Genomic DNA, 15,186 nt, shown 5'->3' with positions numbered 1-15,186 from the left:
AAAATGATAAAAATCATTCAAAATATCTTTAAAAGATTTATAATCTTTTCTTTTTTTAAAATCTATTGAGTACTCTCTCTATATTTATTTTATTATTACTTCCCCCTTTTATTTTCAATCAGTTGTTTATTTTAGCAAATTAAGAAAAAATCATCAACAAAAAAGAAAAAAAGAAATTTATTGCATTTTCTTATATTGTTCTTAGTATTACATAATTATATAAAATAACAATAATGAAATTTAAAATCCAAACAATATTAATAAAATTAATTTAATATAACACTTTTTACATTAATTTATTTTCAAAATGTACTAAAATATCATATTAACATAAAATTGCTTTATATAAAATTTATAAATTCACATAAAATTGCTTTATATAAAATTTATAAATTCATTTTAAACGTCGTATTAAATCAAATTATTGCACGAGTCCCCAAAAGAAGGTGTGCGCGCATATTTTGACTATATACGTATTAAAGCTACCAAATTTTTTTTCCTTAGCTCGTTTTTTTCTGCTCAATTTTGTTCAGAATTGTGCAGAAGAAGATTCGAATTTGATAGATTCATAGTGTTTTTTTGGCTGCGATCATCTTTTTGGGATTCAAAATCAACTTTTTGTTGAATTTTTTTAATTATTTTTGTTTTTGGTGGAGTAATTGTTTGCAAAAAACCACAGATTTCGCCGTTTTTTGTAGAGATTTTTCAATAGGTTTCAGTGAAGAACTTTTTCAAATTTGAATTTTGAATTTGGGTTTTGCTGATTAGTTGAAAAGATCTGATTTTTTTTTTGAAGATGGATAGAGTTGCATAGTGTTCATCGAACTAGCGGAAGTGAGGATTCAAAGTCTAAGCTTCCGGATTTCTGGCAATTTTTTTTTTGAGTTTTTTGTTTTTTAGGGGTTTATTGTATATAGTTGTTGATTGTGGGGATCAGAGAAAAGGGGTTGGAAAAAGTTTGATTTTTGAAGTGAAAATGTCAAAGGTGGTGTATGATGGGTGGATGGTTAGGTATGGGCGGAGGAAGATTGGCAGATCCTATATTCATATGCGGTATTTTGTTCTGGAGACGCGATTGTTGGCTTACTACAAGAGAAAGCCTCAGGATAATGTGGTTAGTTTCATGAATTTGAATAATTTGTTTGAAGTTTTAAGGCTATTATTAGTAACATTATAATTTGCTGGTCTTATGTTCACTAGGAAGAGTAGTATTATTGCTCTTTTTGTTTCAATTTAAAATTAAGCTAGATTAAATTTTATGGTGTTAAACTAAATATGTTTGTAATGTATCAAAAATCAACATGCCTTTGGATCTTGTGATCACATGCTATGTAGAAAGTCAGAGTTAGATAGTTATAAAATGTATAAAGAGGCATACTTTTTTAAACAAACCGAAAAGGGAAGTAGAACTTTGAATTTGAAACGGATGGAGTATACCTTTTCTTATTGAGATTTGAATGTCACTAGCAAATTTAGAGAACTTCAAACTACTGAATATCGGATAAAAGGAGTCCAAATGGAATGAAATGTAAAGTGAGAATTCATATTATTCGGTTCGGAACTAGGTTGGAATTGAGCCTTGTGACTTTGAGCTCAATGTACTTGACCTTTTGATTTGATAGACAGATAGAGAATAATTTCTTGATTGAAGTCTTACATAAATGATGCATTTTCAGGATACCATCTTTGCTTAGTGTAGGATGTTGAAATGTGAGTCGAGGAATTTCAATTGGATAGCTGTTTATAATAGTGCAGGTTCAGTGGAGAAACTTGTAGTCTCTTAAATCCCTAATAATTGATTTATGATGTTGCTGTGATTATAAGGTTCCAATCAAGACACTTCCCATCGATGGTAATTGTCGGGTGGAGGACCGAGGCCTGAAGACTCATCATGGACACGTGAGTTGTTCTTTACCGTTGTTGTTTGCTTTCTGACAAGTATACATGGAGTAATAAATTTATTTGAGAGAACCTGATCGATTTAATGGAACATCAAACTCTTTTTCTAGCATTAAGTATCAATTTATCGTTGTTCATCTAGCATTTGCTTGTATGGACTTCTTATACAACAAACAACAACATACCCTGGTGTAATCTCACAAGTGGTGTCTAGGTAGGGTAATGTGTATGCAGCCTTACCTTTACCTTGAGGAGGTACAGAGGCTGGACTTCTAATATGCATGAAAAATTAGGTATTAAGAAAATGTGAGCATGGTTGTAATAATTTGATTTGTTTATTCATGATATCTGGTTTTGCGTTATATATTGAGGGGATAGTCCAGTTAAGAATGTATGACAAATGTTTTAGGTAAATAGAACCTTTCTTACTGTTTGATTTTTGCCTTAAATAACAAGAGCTGTGTTTGCTAGTGAAGCACAAAATATTGTTACTAAATCTAAAAGTGGCACAATAGGCTTAAAATGTGTAATTCTAGTATTCTTTAAGCCATCAATGGTTGAATTGCATTGTTGGCTGACCTGGATGCGTAATGCTAGTATTGTTTAATCCATCAATGGTTAAATTGAGTTGTGGTTTGACCTAAATGTCTCAAGTACTTAATTGTACTGTTACTTGTTATGGTCAAATTTAGAGTGATTTTTAGATTTGAAAAATCTTGGATTAAAAGGTTTTTATGATGGATAAGGGCCTAGAGATGCTTGAACCAGTGTGGGCCAAAAAAGATGAGAAACATGCTGCGTTAGAGCTGGGAAATCGATGATAGTTCTCGAAAGGGAGGGGGAGTTGACGGGGGAGATGTTGTAGGAGTCCCTCTTACATCCAAGTGATACAAATAAAAAACAATAGAATTCTTCTGATTAGAAAAAAGTAGCTTAAATTTCTTGAACTTAAAACATTTGAAATGTCACTCACTTATAGATTCCATGACTTAATCCTACCCTATAAGAATTCCACAAAGCCCACTCTCTTACATATCATTCAATTGATTCAGATTACCGAAATAATAGGCATACTGAATTGTGAGATGGGGTATGCACCATCTTGCATTTGCTTCATACTGTTAGAATTTTTTGAAGTTATTTCTCAAATTATGAAAGGTCAAAAATCATATTCGGGCTCCATCTTTGTGAGGTAAATTAATCTTCACTGTCAACTTTTAGTTGTAGGGATTCACCCCTACCTGTTTGGGTATTTCAGTATACAATAACTGAGGTGGTTTGTATGGGCAAAGTCTAGGTTATTCTTTATATTATTAATCTGCCTCATGTGGAATTCTTTTAGTATTCCGTCATGTGTAATTCCATCACTAAAGCGTCCCAATCCGATGTGTATTTTGCATTTCAAATTGTTAACCTACCTCAGTATATAAATTTTTAATATCAATTTTCGCTTTCCATTATATATGGCATAACAAAAAGAAAAAGCTTTTTTGGGAAAAGAAGAAAACGAAGGGCATGTACATCTACAGAAGCAGTGAGCTTGATCAAATTTAGTGAAACATATTGAAAATTGACATGATGAACATTTCAACCAAAATCTTAACTAGGTCCCAAGTTAAAAGAAGGGCTGTTACATCTTTACTTTAATGTTTATTTGTGCATTATTTGCTTTATTATAAAAGTGAATCCATTTTCTTGAATTCTGAAGTATTTGTGCCTACAACAATTTATTGCAGTTGAATTCTGAAATTTTGAAAGATGTCCTACAATAACTTTTTGACGCGTGTCGTGATATAAGCTTGATGAATAGTCATACTTAACATTTCTGTTTGAGGATGTTAATCTTATGTATATCTTTCAGATGGTTTATGTCTTATCAGTTTACAACAAGAAAGACAAGTATAACCGTGTCACGGTGCGTGATCTTCTCTATCCACTCTGTTCTTGCTCCAAACAGTTTACTTCACCATCTCAAATGTGTATGCAAGTTTTCAAATGCATATTTCATTCTTGTCGTATTACATCTCAACTTAATCTAATTCTTGAATTTCTTTAGCCCCTTCTCATAGTTATTGTTGTTGTTGTTCTCCTGATAGTTATGTCACATCAGTCCAACCTTTGCTGATAAAATTAATGCAGATGGATACTGAGGGCTCTTTTCTAATGTTGTTAATGGAACTTTTCAGGACTATCTCACGTATATTGGGGATATTACATTTTCCCATTCAATTATGCATACAAAGTTCAATTTGCAATGCAAACTATATACTGTTAGATTAAATAGCTGTCAGTGATCAGATTCGAAAGCCATAACTAAGCATACTTGACCTTTATTTGACTGTTATTAGGGTCAAACACTGCCTTCTGAATTGGTAACTGTATTAATAAAAACACCTAGAAGGTGCAAGAAAAGTGTTTACAGAAAAAAAGCAAAACTATGTCCTTCTCTTCTTAGAGAGATCCTATCTCTAAATCTCTAATTCATTTTGATTTTCTGAATAGAACTTCTTTTTATCTTCAAAGCACCCCATATTTTGTTCCCTCCAAATAGACAGCCAAATATATGAAGGTCTAGATGTGGAAGAAACTTATTCATATTAATCATTATCTTGTTCCAGATGGCAGCTTTCAACATTCAGGAGGCACTTATTTGGAAAGAAAAAATTGAATCAATCATTGATCAGGTTGTTTTCTCTTGTGTATTAAAGCTTCTCTTTGATATTTCCTCCTCAGATATATAGTTCTTCCACCTCTTCTTGTCTAGATATACTTGAAGGTAGTAATATTTCTTCAGTTTGCAGCATCAGGAGTCTCAAGGAACTAATGGCAATAAGTACAATTCGTTTGAGTATAAATCTGATATGGACAATGGAAGGAATGCTTCCTCATCAGATCATGAAAGTCAGTAAGTATTCTGCTTTTACCTTCTGCGAGTTATGGAGGCGTTGGTATATTCGATTCAGTATGTAGAAATACGTCCATCCCACTATTTCTTTATGCTCTATTTCTGTTACATTTCTCTTTTGAAGTTAATTAGATCTTGACTTGTCATTGCATTAGTAAGTTTGGTATTTAAATTTAACTATGGAAAAAAAGTGTGCTGACAAAAGATGAGTTTGCTAAATACTTCCTATTGAGTTTAATATTTGTTCATTAGAGAGATCACCACTACTAAATAGAACGGCCAAAAACAGAAAGGAAAGCTAAATTTACTAGATCTATGTCCTCCATTTTGTTTTGGTATCTAGTTATATTGATAAGGTCTATGAGATACTTCTCCAATTTCTTGAGGGAAAACCTAGTTAACAAGTGATGTATGTCCACCTTAATCCAGGGCACTGGGGCCTTAAAATGAACCGGGTCTGGCTTCCCTCAACAGAGCATAGTGGTTTTAATTGGCATTGTACCTTTAGGTTTGATCTACTTACATAATTTTTTAAAAATGCTTAAGAATTTCGAGAATGCAAAAACGTATATCCTGTAGTGTATTCGTGTTTCAAGAATCTTGTTTTTGAAAGGTAGATCACCTTCTGGTTTTGCTTCAGAAATTGGTCTAGAATGACTCTATGAATGAAAGAAGGCCTTCAATTTGGGAGGATCAAACAGCTAACTACTCTTACTGAGATTGTGAAGCACACCTTAATAATTTGAAAGATTGTAGTTCAGTCCTTGATATAAGATTTGTGTGCCTATGTAGCACATATCTTTTAGTCCAAGCATTTATCTTTCAACTGCTCTAGCTTTTACAATTGTAATGGTCGTCCGATATTATAGGTTTAGTGCTGCTGAGGATGAAGATGATTCTCATCCAAACTTGCTGCGAAGAACAACCATTGGAAGAGGTTGTTATTTTGTCACTTGTCTGGTCTTGTTTTGCTGTCTACATGTTTGCTCAGCTATCCATTTTGCATCTTAAATGGACAGGTCCTCCCGAGTCTGTATTTGACTGGACAAAGGAAATAGATTCTGATTTGGCAAACCAGAATGGGAGTAACCAAGTGTTCTCCAGAAAGTACTGGCGCTTACTTCAATGCCAAAATGGTTTGTATAGTGTTTTTATCTTTATCTTCCTGTAAACATGTGTTGTCTGGCAATGTTTTGAATCTGTGTTCTTTTATGTTTACTATTGTGTCTTTCGGTGTAGTTAAGCTGTACAACATATAAAGTGGTATCTTTATAGACTTGACAATTTTCCTACACTAATGTGTGAATGCAGGCCTTCGCATTTTTGAGGAGCTTCTGGATGGCGATTTACTAGTATGAGTTCATCTTTGTGTTCTATGCTGGCGCAAGCATTTCCAATTTACAGAAGTATGGTTTTTCACGGTATTTCATGTAGTCCTCTTTCTCTATGTAGCCAAAAAGCTGTAGTAGAGCAATGAAGGCTGTTGGGGTTGTGGAGGCTAGTTGTGAAAATATATTTGAGCTTGTTATGAGCATGGATGCAACACGTTTTGAGTAAGTAATATGAACTGTCTAGTGATTCATTGTTGTCTTTGTATTTACTTCTCGTTCCAAAGTGCTTTTGTTGTTTGTAGATAGGTTCATTCTGGAAATTAACATTAACTTTTTTGTTACGAGCTCTCAATTGGCAGTAATCTCTGAATTTGTGCATTTTGGTGTTCAGAAATTGCTGGTCATCGGTGTGTAGCAAGTCTAAGCAACACCTTTTTGGCTTATGTTGGTTACACTATGGCTTTAGTAGTGATCTAGTGACTAACTATTGTCGTTCCATTTAGATGAGTGTAGAAAAGATGCGGGGTAATAGCATTCTGTGAATGCATGATAACTCTCTCAAGCTATAGTGAATAAAATAGTGTTTAGAAGAACTTTGGAAAAAAATAACTACAACCTTATAATTCTCCAAATTATATAATTTTCATTTAGGATTATCCTAATTACATCATTATGGGGATAAAGAATCCTTCCATATTTAAGTGGAAAGTGGTAGAGGGGCGGGCCCATTGTCCACCAAGTTCCGAACCTTGGGCCACTAGCCTTCGTAGACTAGACGGGGTGATTATATGCAGCCATGTGAAAAACATAATGTCTATGTTAACTTAATGCTAAAAGTCATTATCATTACATTCTCTGTTATTTCAGTCTCTAACTATTTGTCTAACAGGTGGGACTGTAGCTTCCAGTATGGTAGTTTAGTTGAGGAGGTAGATGGACACACAGCAATACTCTATCACAGACTTCAACTTGACTGGTTCCCTACGTAAGATTACTGACTTCTTTGTCGTAATGATTGCTTTTCTGTTTTGTATTTCTCATTGGACTTCTGCTTTAGTTTTTGGTTAAATTAGCTCCATCTCCTAATATACTGGTTCAAAATCACTATCAGAGTTCATGCATCTCCTAGTTTGTTTATTTTTTTCCCTGACAAATGTAGTTAATAAAAATTATGATTTTGTGCTCCCCATCCCTCCAAACACACTCAATAAAACAAATATAGAAAAGGAAATCTCATTGCAAAATTCCAGTCCAATCAATCAAGTATGCCTTTGTACCAAGTTACTTGTGGCCGGCTGTATGAATCCCTGTAATGCTGCGCTCTATGCTGGCCCACTTTTTTTCAAAAGATTCTTGGTATTTGGTTGACATTAACTGTATGCAGGTTAGTATGGCCTCGTGATCTTTGCTATGTACGTTATTGGCGTCGAAATGATGATGGAAGTTATGGTAAGTATATCCAATGGCTCTTATCTTGTAAGCTTATCTTTTGTTCCAGTTTATTTATGAATGTACTTGATTTGCCATCATTATTCTGCAGTTGTGTTATTTCGTTCCAGGGAGCATGAGAATTGTGGTCCACTACCTGGATATGTTCGAGCTCATATTGAGAGTAACCTCTATTTCCTTCCACTCATTTAGTTAGATGCTCTGAATACATATGAAAACCATAATTGATGATTCTCTATATATCTTTGGCAGAAGTACTCTGACGGTTTTATCTTAGATACTAACCAATTCTCACCACTCACAGGTGGTGGATTCAATATTTCCCCACTCAAACCTATTAACGGGAGGCCCAGAACACAAGTGCAACATCTTATGCAGATCGATTTAAAAGGATGGGGTGTGGGCTATGTCTCGTCATTTCAGCAACATTGTCTGTTGCAGATGTTGAACAGTGTGGCTGGTTAGCTTTTCTTATGCTCTGCTGAAGTCACATAGTTGAGAAACTTCAAGTTTGTTGTGACAAACTTTTTCATTTGCATTAAATTTGCTAATGCATCATCTGTTTAAGATATAAACTGTTTGGCATTGGAGAGTCGCTAGTGCTTTTAAGCGATTTCAGGAAGCTTCAGCCTTCCTCTTCCACCTCTTCACTTAGTGTTGCATGTAAGATAGTTGAATTGACAGTTGTTTGGTCAACAGAGGCGAGAAGGCAAAAGTAACTAAGTTAATGATTCTTTTCCCTTTGTTCTTTTTCTTTTGATCAAATAAATGTAAGTACAACCAATAGGAATGGTCAAACAGAAGCAACAAATTTTATGGGTTGTGTGCGTGGAAAAGGTTAATGAAAGGGGTTTGGGAGACTTACATAAATAAATTGATTTCTTATAAATGGAACCCAGACACATCTTTGTCTGGATATTTGTTGTGGGGGATTAACATTAAAGCCATGTTCCTTTTTATATAGGTTGTTGGATAGAACTGTTAGAAACTTAAAGTTGTACATTCAGTAAAAATTTCGGCATCATCTTGGTTCTATTATAGAATTGATTTGATTTATTTAAAAAAAATGGAAAAGAAACTGTACTTTCTTGACTGATATTTTGATGAAAGCTTAATGTGTAACTTACTTTTAAATTGTCCTCCTTCAGGACTTCGTGAATACTTTTCTCAAACTGATGAAAGAACTGCTGCTCCAAGAATCCCAGTTATGGTTAATATGACATCCGCTTCAGTCTCTTCTAAGAGGAATCAAAAACTCCAGGAGACTCCTCATCATCGTACTCGTTCATTGGATCAAATACGAGCTGCAAATAGAAATGCTTCAATGATGGATGAGTACTCTGATGAGGAGGAAGATTTCCAAGGGGCTGATCAAGAGGTGAGGACTTTATGCATATTCATAGTACTTTCAGCATCTCCTTCATAAATACGTTCTGACTGCTGAGAATGTGATTTGGAATTTTTGCAGGTAATGCCACCTAGCCCTGAACGTGAAATGAAGAGAACTGGTATGTGCTGTCCATTATGTATCATGTTCGTAGTATTCACTAAATATTTGTGTTGTCTGCACAAGTTCTTTACTGACATTAGTTTTGTACTTGTGAAGCACTCGAAGAAGAACCTTTGGATCAAATTGATTTTTCCATCTTTTCGGGTAACCTTCGACGTGATGACCGTGATAATGGTCGTAACTGCTGGAGAATATCTGATGGAAATAACTTCAGAGTTCGTAGCAAGAACTTTTGCTATGATAAATCAAAGGTGTGCTTTAGTTGTACCTCATTTCCTTGATAATCTCTTCGGTTCTTAGATAATCTATGTCACCATGATCTAAAATCACTTTGGAAAATGCTTGTAGATTCCTGCTGGTAAACCTCTGATGGATCTTGTTGCTGCTGACTGGTTTAAAGATACAAAACGAATGGACCATGTTGCTAGACGTCCTGGTTGTGCAGCACAAGTAAGTAATACATTAGCTTAGTTTCAGGAGATGACTACCCATTTAGGGTATTTCGTGTTGATAATTGAATGTTAACCAGCAATCGAAAACATCACATTGCAGTCAAGATGTTTTCTTCATTTTCATTTGGTTCCAATAGAAAATGTTAAAAGGAAGAAAAGATGTCATAGTCACACACACCGTTAATCAAAATTTTCTATGAAGGTTATACATAGAAATAAGAGACGCACTGAAAGAATGGGAAATGAATAATGTCTTCGCTTTTGCATAACTGTGTTTTTTCTATGGAGAACACTTACACTAAGTATAACTATTTATATACATTGCTACTTAACTACTATATACACATTACTACTTTACTATCGAAAACTCTCTCTCAAGCCGGTGCATACAAGTCATCGTACTGTGCTTGTTATATAGGTGACTAAAGTGGTGACAAGTGACAGATTTCGTGAAGTTCAACGAGCCCCTTTGTATTCTTCCAACTCACTTTAATAAATTAGAAGTATTAGGCTTACATCTTTTCATCAATTTTGTTTCACTCTTAAGCAATAGCTTTTGTACAGATTTATTACACTGAGCATTATAATACTAGTGAACTTTAAAAATCAGAAGTCCATTTTGCCATAGGCTAGTGTTCAAGTCCCAGAGATGGACTGTTAATTTTCACTGGTAATTGGCTTATGTTGGAGTAGGGCTCTCCAGAAGACCTGTATGTTTTTTTAGGTTATGGTTTCTTTACCAAGGACAGAAAAGTCACATTCCTAATAGCACTGTGGTCCTGCTTAAGTCTCCAATTATTTGCTTTAATTTTGTGCATGCTTTCACTTTTAGCTGTAGAACTTAAGCTTACCCTATTTGTAGTCAAGACATCAAGTACCATAATTTAATTTGTTTTGGTGCATTTATTTCCAGGTTGCTTCAGAAAAAGGACTGTTTTCTTTAATTTTTAATGTGCAAGTAAGTCATTCCGCAGCTACTTTCTGTTTTGAGTTAAACTTGCAAGTGCTTGGGAAAGAAATAAGTGAATAACATTTGTCTTCTGAAAGGTTCCTGGATCAACACACTACAGCATGGTTTTCTATTTTGTCATGAAAGAGTTAACATCTGGTTCTCTTTTGCAACGGTTTGTTGATGGGGATGACGAGTTCCGTAATAGTAGAATGAAGCTCATCCCGTCTGTGCCAAAGGTACCTTTGTTTCTATCAACTTTTTAAATGACTTCCGGTAGTAGAATGTTTATTGATGACACTTCTGATACTATGACGAATACAACCATAGAGATGCTTTTAATTACTTATGATTTTATATGATTCTAGGACAAACTTGTTGGTTTTAATTTAAACTCATCTCTTCACAAAAAAATTGTTCTGGATGGGCTGAGATAGATAATTGCTCTCAGGTTCATGCAATTATTATGGGTAGTGGATGACAACGGAGCAGTATAAGTGAGAACTTCACTTTTTGAGATTGAATAAGTGAGATAACTGAACTATTACATTGGAACTTTAACCAATTGCTGAAGATTAAAGATGTCACCAATACAGAATTTTCTTGAGAAATCAGGGACAATATCTTGGAATGAAATGTATAAGACTCCTTTTTCAAGAAGATTTTCTCGGTTGAGATTGTTTTGCACTTTTATTCGTCAGAAAATTTTATTGGTTCTCTGGATTGAAAATTTCTGTTTCTATTCCCTGGTTTGAAGTTGCCAGTGTTTGGTCAATCTCTGCATGGAAAGTAGTTTGATGTCATAACAAGTTTCCTTTTACGACATGCATGTGATCATTAAATGCATATTAAACAGATGCGCATGCTGAAACTTGTGGGCTATCTTTGAGAGATTTTGCTGTGTTCTCCACTTCCTTCTATATTTTTATTACAATGTATATGTGCTTCGAATTGAAAACTGTCATGTACATGAAGGGCTCATGGATTGTGCGTCAGAGTGTCGGAAGTACTCCTTGTTTACTGGGGAAGGCAGTTGACTGCACCTATATTCGCGGTCCCAAGTATTTGGAAGTATAGACTTCTGTCCCTTTTCTTTGAGTTATTTAACAAATAGACACAATGTTGTCTCGGATTTGATCATGTGTTGTTTATATTCTGTAGATTGATGTTGATATTGGTTCTTCCACTGTCGCGAATGGAGTTTTGGGGCTTGTGATTGGTGTAATTACGAGCCTAGTAGTTGACATGGCTTTTCTTGTACAGGTATGTGAATGGACCTTCACCTGCAAGATTTTTTTTTCTTGTTGATATATTTATCTGTACAGTTTGTTGAACTCTGTCAAAGTATGTTGGGTCCAACTATCTTGGAATGTTGGAATAATTTTGAGTTATATAGGTACAAGTATGAGATACATCTTCTGTCCCATTTTATATTGCTCCATTATTATTTGGAGAAGTCAAAAATGTTTTGCATTGTACGATTTTTAAATACAGTAATAGAAAATTGTGACTTGTAATGCTTTCTATGTAGTTCTTGATTATGTATAAATTCATTTTAAAAACTAAGGAATTGATGTTCGAATAGAGACCTAAAGTCAGATGACTACTCCTCATACTTCTGGTCCTATCATTCATTTTGGGATGAGAAAGTAACAAAATGAATTAATGAAGTTAGTCTAATACTCTAATACATAAAACTTGAAAGTCGGATGTTTTCCGGTATAGACTTGTAAGTTGGATAGCTGGACTCCCATTTAAGTTACCATAAAGCCAGAAATTGATAACTAGATAGATAACAACAACATACACAATTTAAGTGGGGTCTGGGAACGGCAATGAGTACACAGCCTACCATACCTTTGTGAAGGTAGAGAGGTTGTTCCCGATAGACCTTCGGCTCAAGAAAAGGAAATATGGTAGTGAAGAAGTCATGTAGAAATAATAAAGAAAATCTTTACGTAAATTGCAGAGAATTTCCTGACTCAACCAAAAAGCTAGAAAAAGATTTCCTGATAAGAACATAGTAGTACACACCTTTGAATTGAGAAAAAAAGAAAAGGAGGCAGTAGCAACAAGAACAGAGCATCATTATAGTTTTATATTATACTCCCATAATACCTAATTAAATATTAACATTTCTCTGTTTGGTATATCCCAAAATAAGTATTCACTTTCTTAAAAAACAGATATCTATTCAAATATTATATGCGGAAGAAATTATGCACGGGGTACTTTTACACTTTTTGATAAACTTTTTTCCCTTGTAAACAATCTAAAAGTAGTGGCAAGGAACTTAATACTTACTCTTAGTGATAGTCAAAGCAAAACATTGATTTGAAGCAGATGGTTTAGTAGGACAATCTCTCCTTCTTTTTCTATAATGATGCCATGGTGTTCGGATCTGCATGCACCTAGACTATTCTACTGGATACTTCTCATCTCCTAAGTCCCACCAACCTAGTTGCTCAGACTCTTCACTTTTGATGCCGCACCCATGTCGACAAGACGTGGGTGTAAGTGTGGGATACGTGTCCGATTTGGTCAACCGATTATGGGTACTTTGACCAAAATTGACGGGAAAAGTCTGGATAGTTTTTATGATTTCTGTAGTCAATACAGAAGCTAAGGTGAAATTGAAGAAAATGGAATACCTTCTATATAGAATTTTTTTTTTATGACAAGGGAAACTGCACCCGTATCCATTCATGGATACTTATCCCCGAATCTTAAAAATTAGATCATGAAGGATCCGACTTCCAAATCCGCACCCCTATCGGACACCCCCACCCGAGTCAGAGCAACTTAGCATCACCAACATAGGGACTAGGTAACTTTGCCCATCAAGGTTTTGTTGATATGAAATCTTTGTTCAAGAATGTGGAAATCATGGGAAAACATAAGGAAGATAGGTGGACCATTCATTTCGGTAGGATGGAAATTAATCAACTGTACGATGCTTGATCTTCCAGTGATGGTTTCATCTCACTGCATAGAATATAGAAAGTTTTTCAATGTGGAGTGATTTCTTTATTGGAATGAAATCGTCACAGTGTCAAAAAAGCATTCAGGTTTACAGATAAGGCCTCTAGAACCATTTCACTCACCGCTCAAGTAATTCTCCACAAACACTATACAATATCTTGAACTTTAAGAATATTTAGCAGTGCCTGCATCGTTGTATGTAAAGTGGATTACAGTGCCAAATAAACTATCAAAAGGAAGCATTTGAATTACTAGAGCCTAGAGGGAAATAAAAAAGGGAACTCTTATCTGCTTAGTAATGAAGATGAATTAAAGGAGATATCCCAGTGTACTATTTTAGTTTGGTCATTGTATTTTCAGTGTATGTTCATGATTTTTTTGTAAACATTCATTTCTAGTCGAAAATTTCTGTAATAATAAAACTATATCCCCGCCATCCCCTATGCATCCTCCCTCCCTAATGACAAAAAGAAGATGAAATTGATTCGAAATGATGTGTTTGACATTTTCTTTCTCGAAGTCATGCAAATGTGTTATCCATCTTTTCTTTAAAAACTTCCTTACTAATTGTTACCTCTCAACGAGGTTGCTATGTATATGCTGAATCTGATAATGTCATTCGCTAATTTGTGTTAGGGAAACTCTCCCGATGAGTTGCCTGAGCAACTAATAGGCGCTGTACGTGCATCTCATATAGAACTCTCAGCTGCTGTTGTACCAAAATTGGAGCCTGATACTACAGAGTAGGTCAAACCACACACATAGTTCACCTTCTTCAGAAGTTGATTCTTGAAACATACGTATACATAGATGTAGTTCCTTTCTATTTTCGTTCATCGTGTTCTTAAAATTTGTTTCAGCTCAGAATGGAACTAAGTCTGTTTATAGACGTCGACTTCATTAAATTCTTTTTTTTTTCTGTTCTCTTTCGATTATCAGTAAGAGCAATGAACTATTGCCTTATTTCCAGGTGCTGATTCAGAATAAAAAGAAAAACACGATGTTGGATTTGTTTTTCTCTTTGTAATTGAATTCTATCTGTACAGATATGTTAATTGTGTCATCTTTTTGTCTGTAATTTTCCAATTTAATTCATTATAGAGAGATTAATAGATTATACAACCTCTCTACTTCCGCGAGGTACGGGTAACGAGATGAAGCTTCAATGTTTTGGTTCACTAAGCCCCCATCTAGTCCTACCATGTAATGGCATAATCTGTTAGTGATATTGTTTTGTTCCAGTGATACGTACGACTTTAAAAGTCGTCATTAGTTTCCTTTCTTTTTTTTTCCTGACAAAGGAAACCGACAGTCACTATTCAAACATAGAGTAAAACCCTGCTCCTATTAGCTCGCAAGCCTGTACTAGGCCAGCTCGGTGTGACGTGCTCGATTCACAAGGCAAATTTCTTGCTTTTATTGGCAAGAGGTTTTGAACTTGGGACCTCCAACATGGAAGGTTCGGGGCCACCCCGAAGGGTAACTCATCATATTTGTATACTCGAGATGTTTCTTGTGTTTTGTTGATGCGAGACTTTTTATCCTAAGCTAGGGTATCACAAGAATGTGCCAACAAAGACGTATAAAATAAGCTTTTTAATTGTGGCTATGAGATCAATTATGTTGTATGGAGCAATCAAGAATTCACACGTTTATAGAAACAACGTCCTTGTCTTTTAATTTTTTTTTTAATTGAATGTATTCAACCA

The 15,186-nt window shown here is 34.8% G+C and overlaps 1 protein-coding gene across 2 annotated transcripts; it reads left to right on the top strand.

Annotated features, from left to right (window-relative positions):
* The first annotated feature begins 379 nt into the window (after positions 1-379).
* On the top strand, positions 380-14,555 carry LOC101264610 (protein ENHANCED DISEASE RESISTANCE 2). 2 transcript variants are annotated; one of them, XM_004253040.5, is made up of 22 exons: positions 380-1,114; positions 1,825-1,899; positions 3,761-3,814; positions 4,518-4,583; positions 4,701-4,804; positions 5,674-5,741; positions 5,824-5,940; positions 6,116-6,156; positions 6,257-6,357; positions 7,025-7,120; positions 7,520-7,584; positions 7,676-7,747; positions 7,889-8,044; positions 8,733-8,962; positions 9,053-9,092; positions 9,191-9,345; positions 9,443-9,544; positions 10,460-10,504; positions 10,594-10,734; positions 11,471-11,566; positions 11,657-11,758; positions 14,114-14,555. In XM_004253040.5, the coding sequence occupies exons 1-22, from the start codon at positions 977-979 to the stop codon at positions 14,222-14,224; spliced, it is 2,175 nt and encodes a 724-aa protein (XP_004253088.1). In that variant the 5' UTR covers positions 380-976; the 3' UTR covers positions 14,225-14,555. The 2 variants fall into 2 exon arrangements, with proteins under 2 accessions (XP_004253088.1, XP_010314821.1); XM_010316519.4 differs by having other exon boundaries at positions 419-1,114; positions 4,694-4,804.
* The last annotated feature ends 631 nt before the right edge of the window (positions 14,556-15,186 follow it).

This window comes from Solanum lycopersicum, chromosome 12 (genome assembly GCF_036512215.1).
Source record: "Solanum lycopersicum chromosome 12, SLM_r2.1".
In the NCBI taxonomy this organism is placed as follows: domain Eukaryota; kingdom Viridiplantae; phylum Streptophyta; class Magnoliopsida; order Solanales; family Solanaceae; genus Solanum; species Solanum lycopersicum.
Note: the sequence above shows the minus strand (reverse complement) of the source record. Positions and strands in the feature narration are given on the sequence as shown.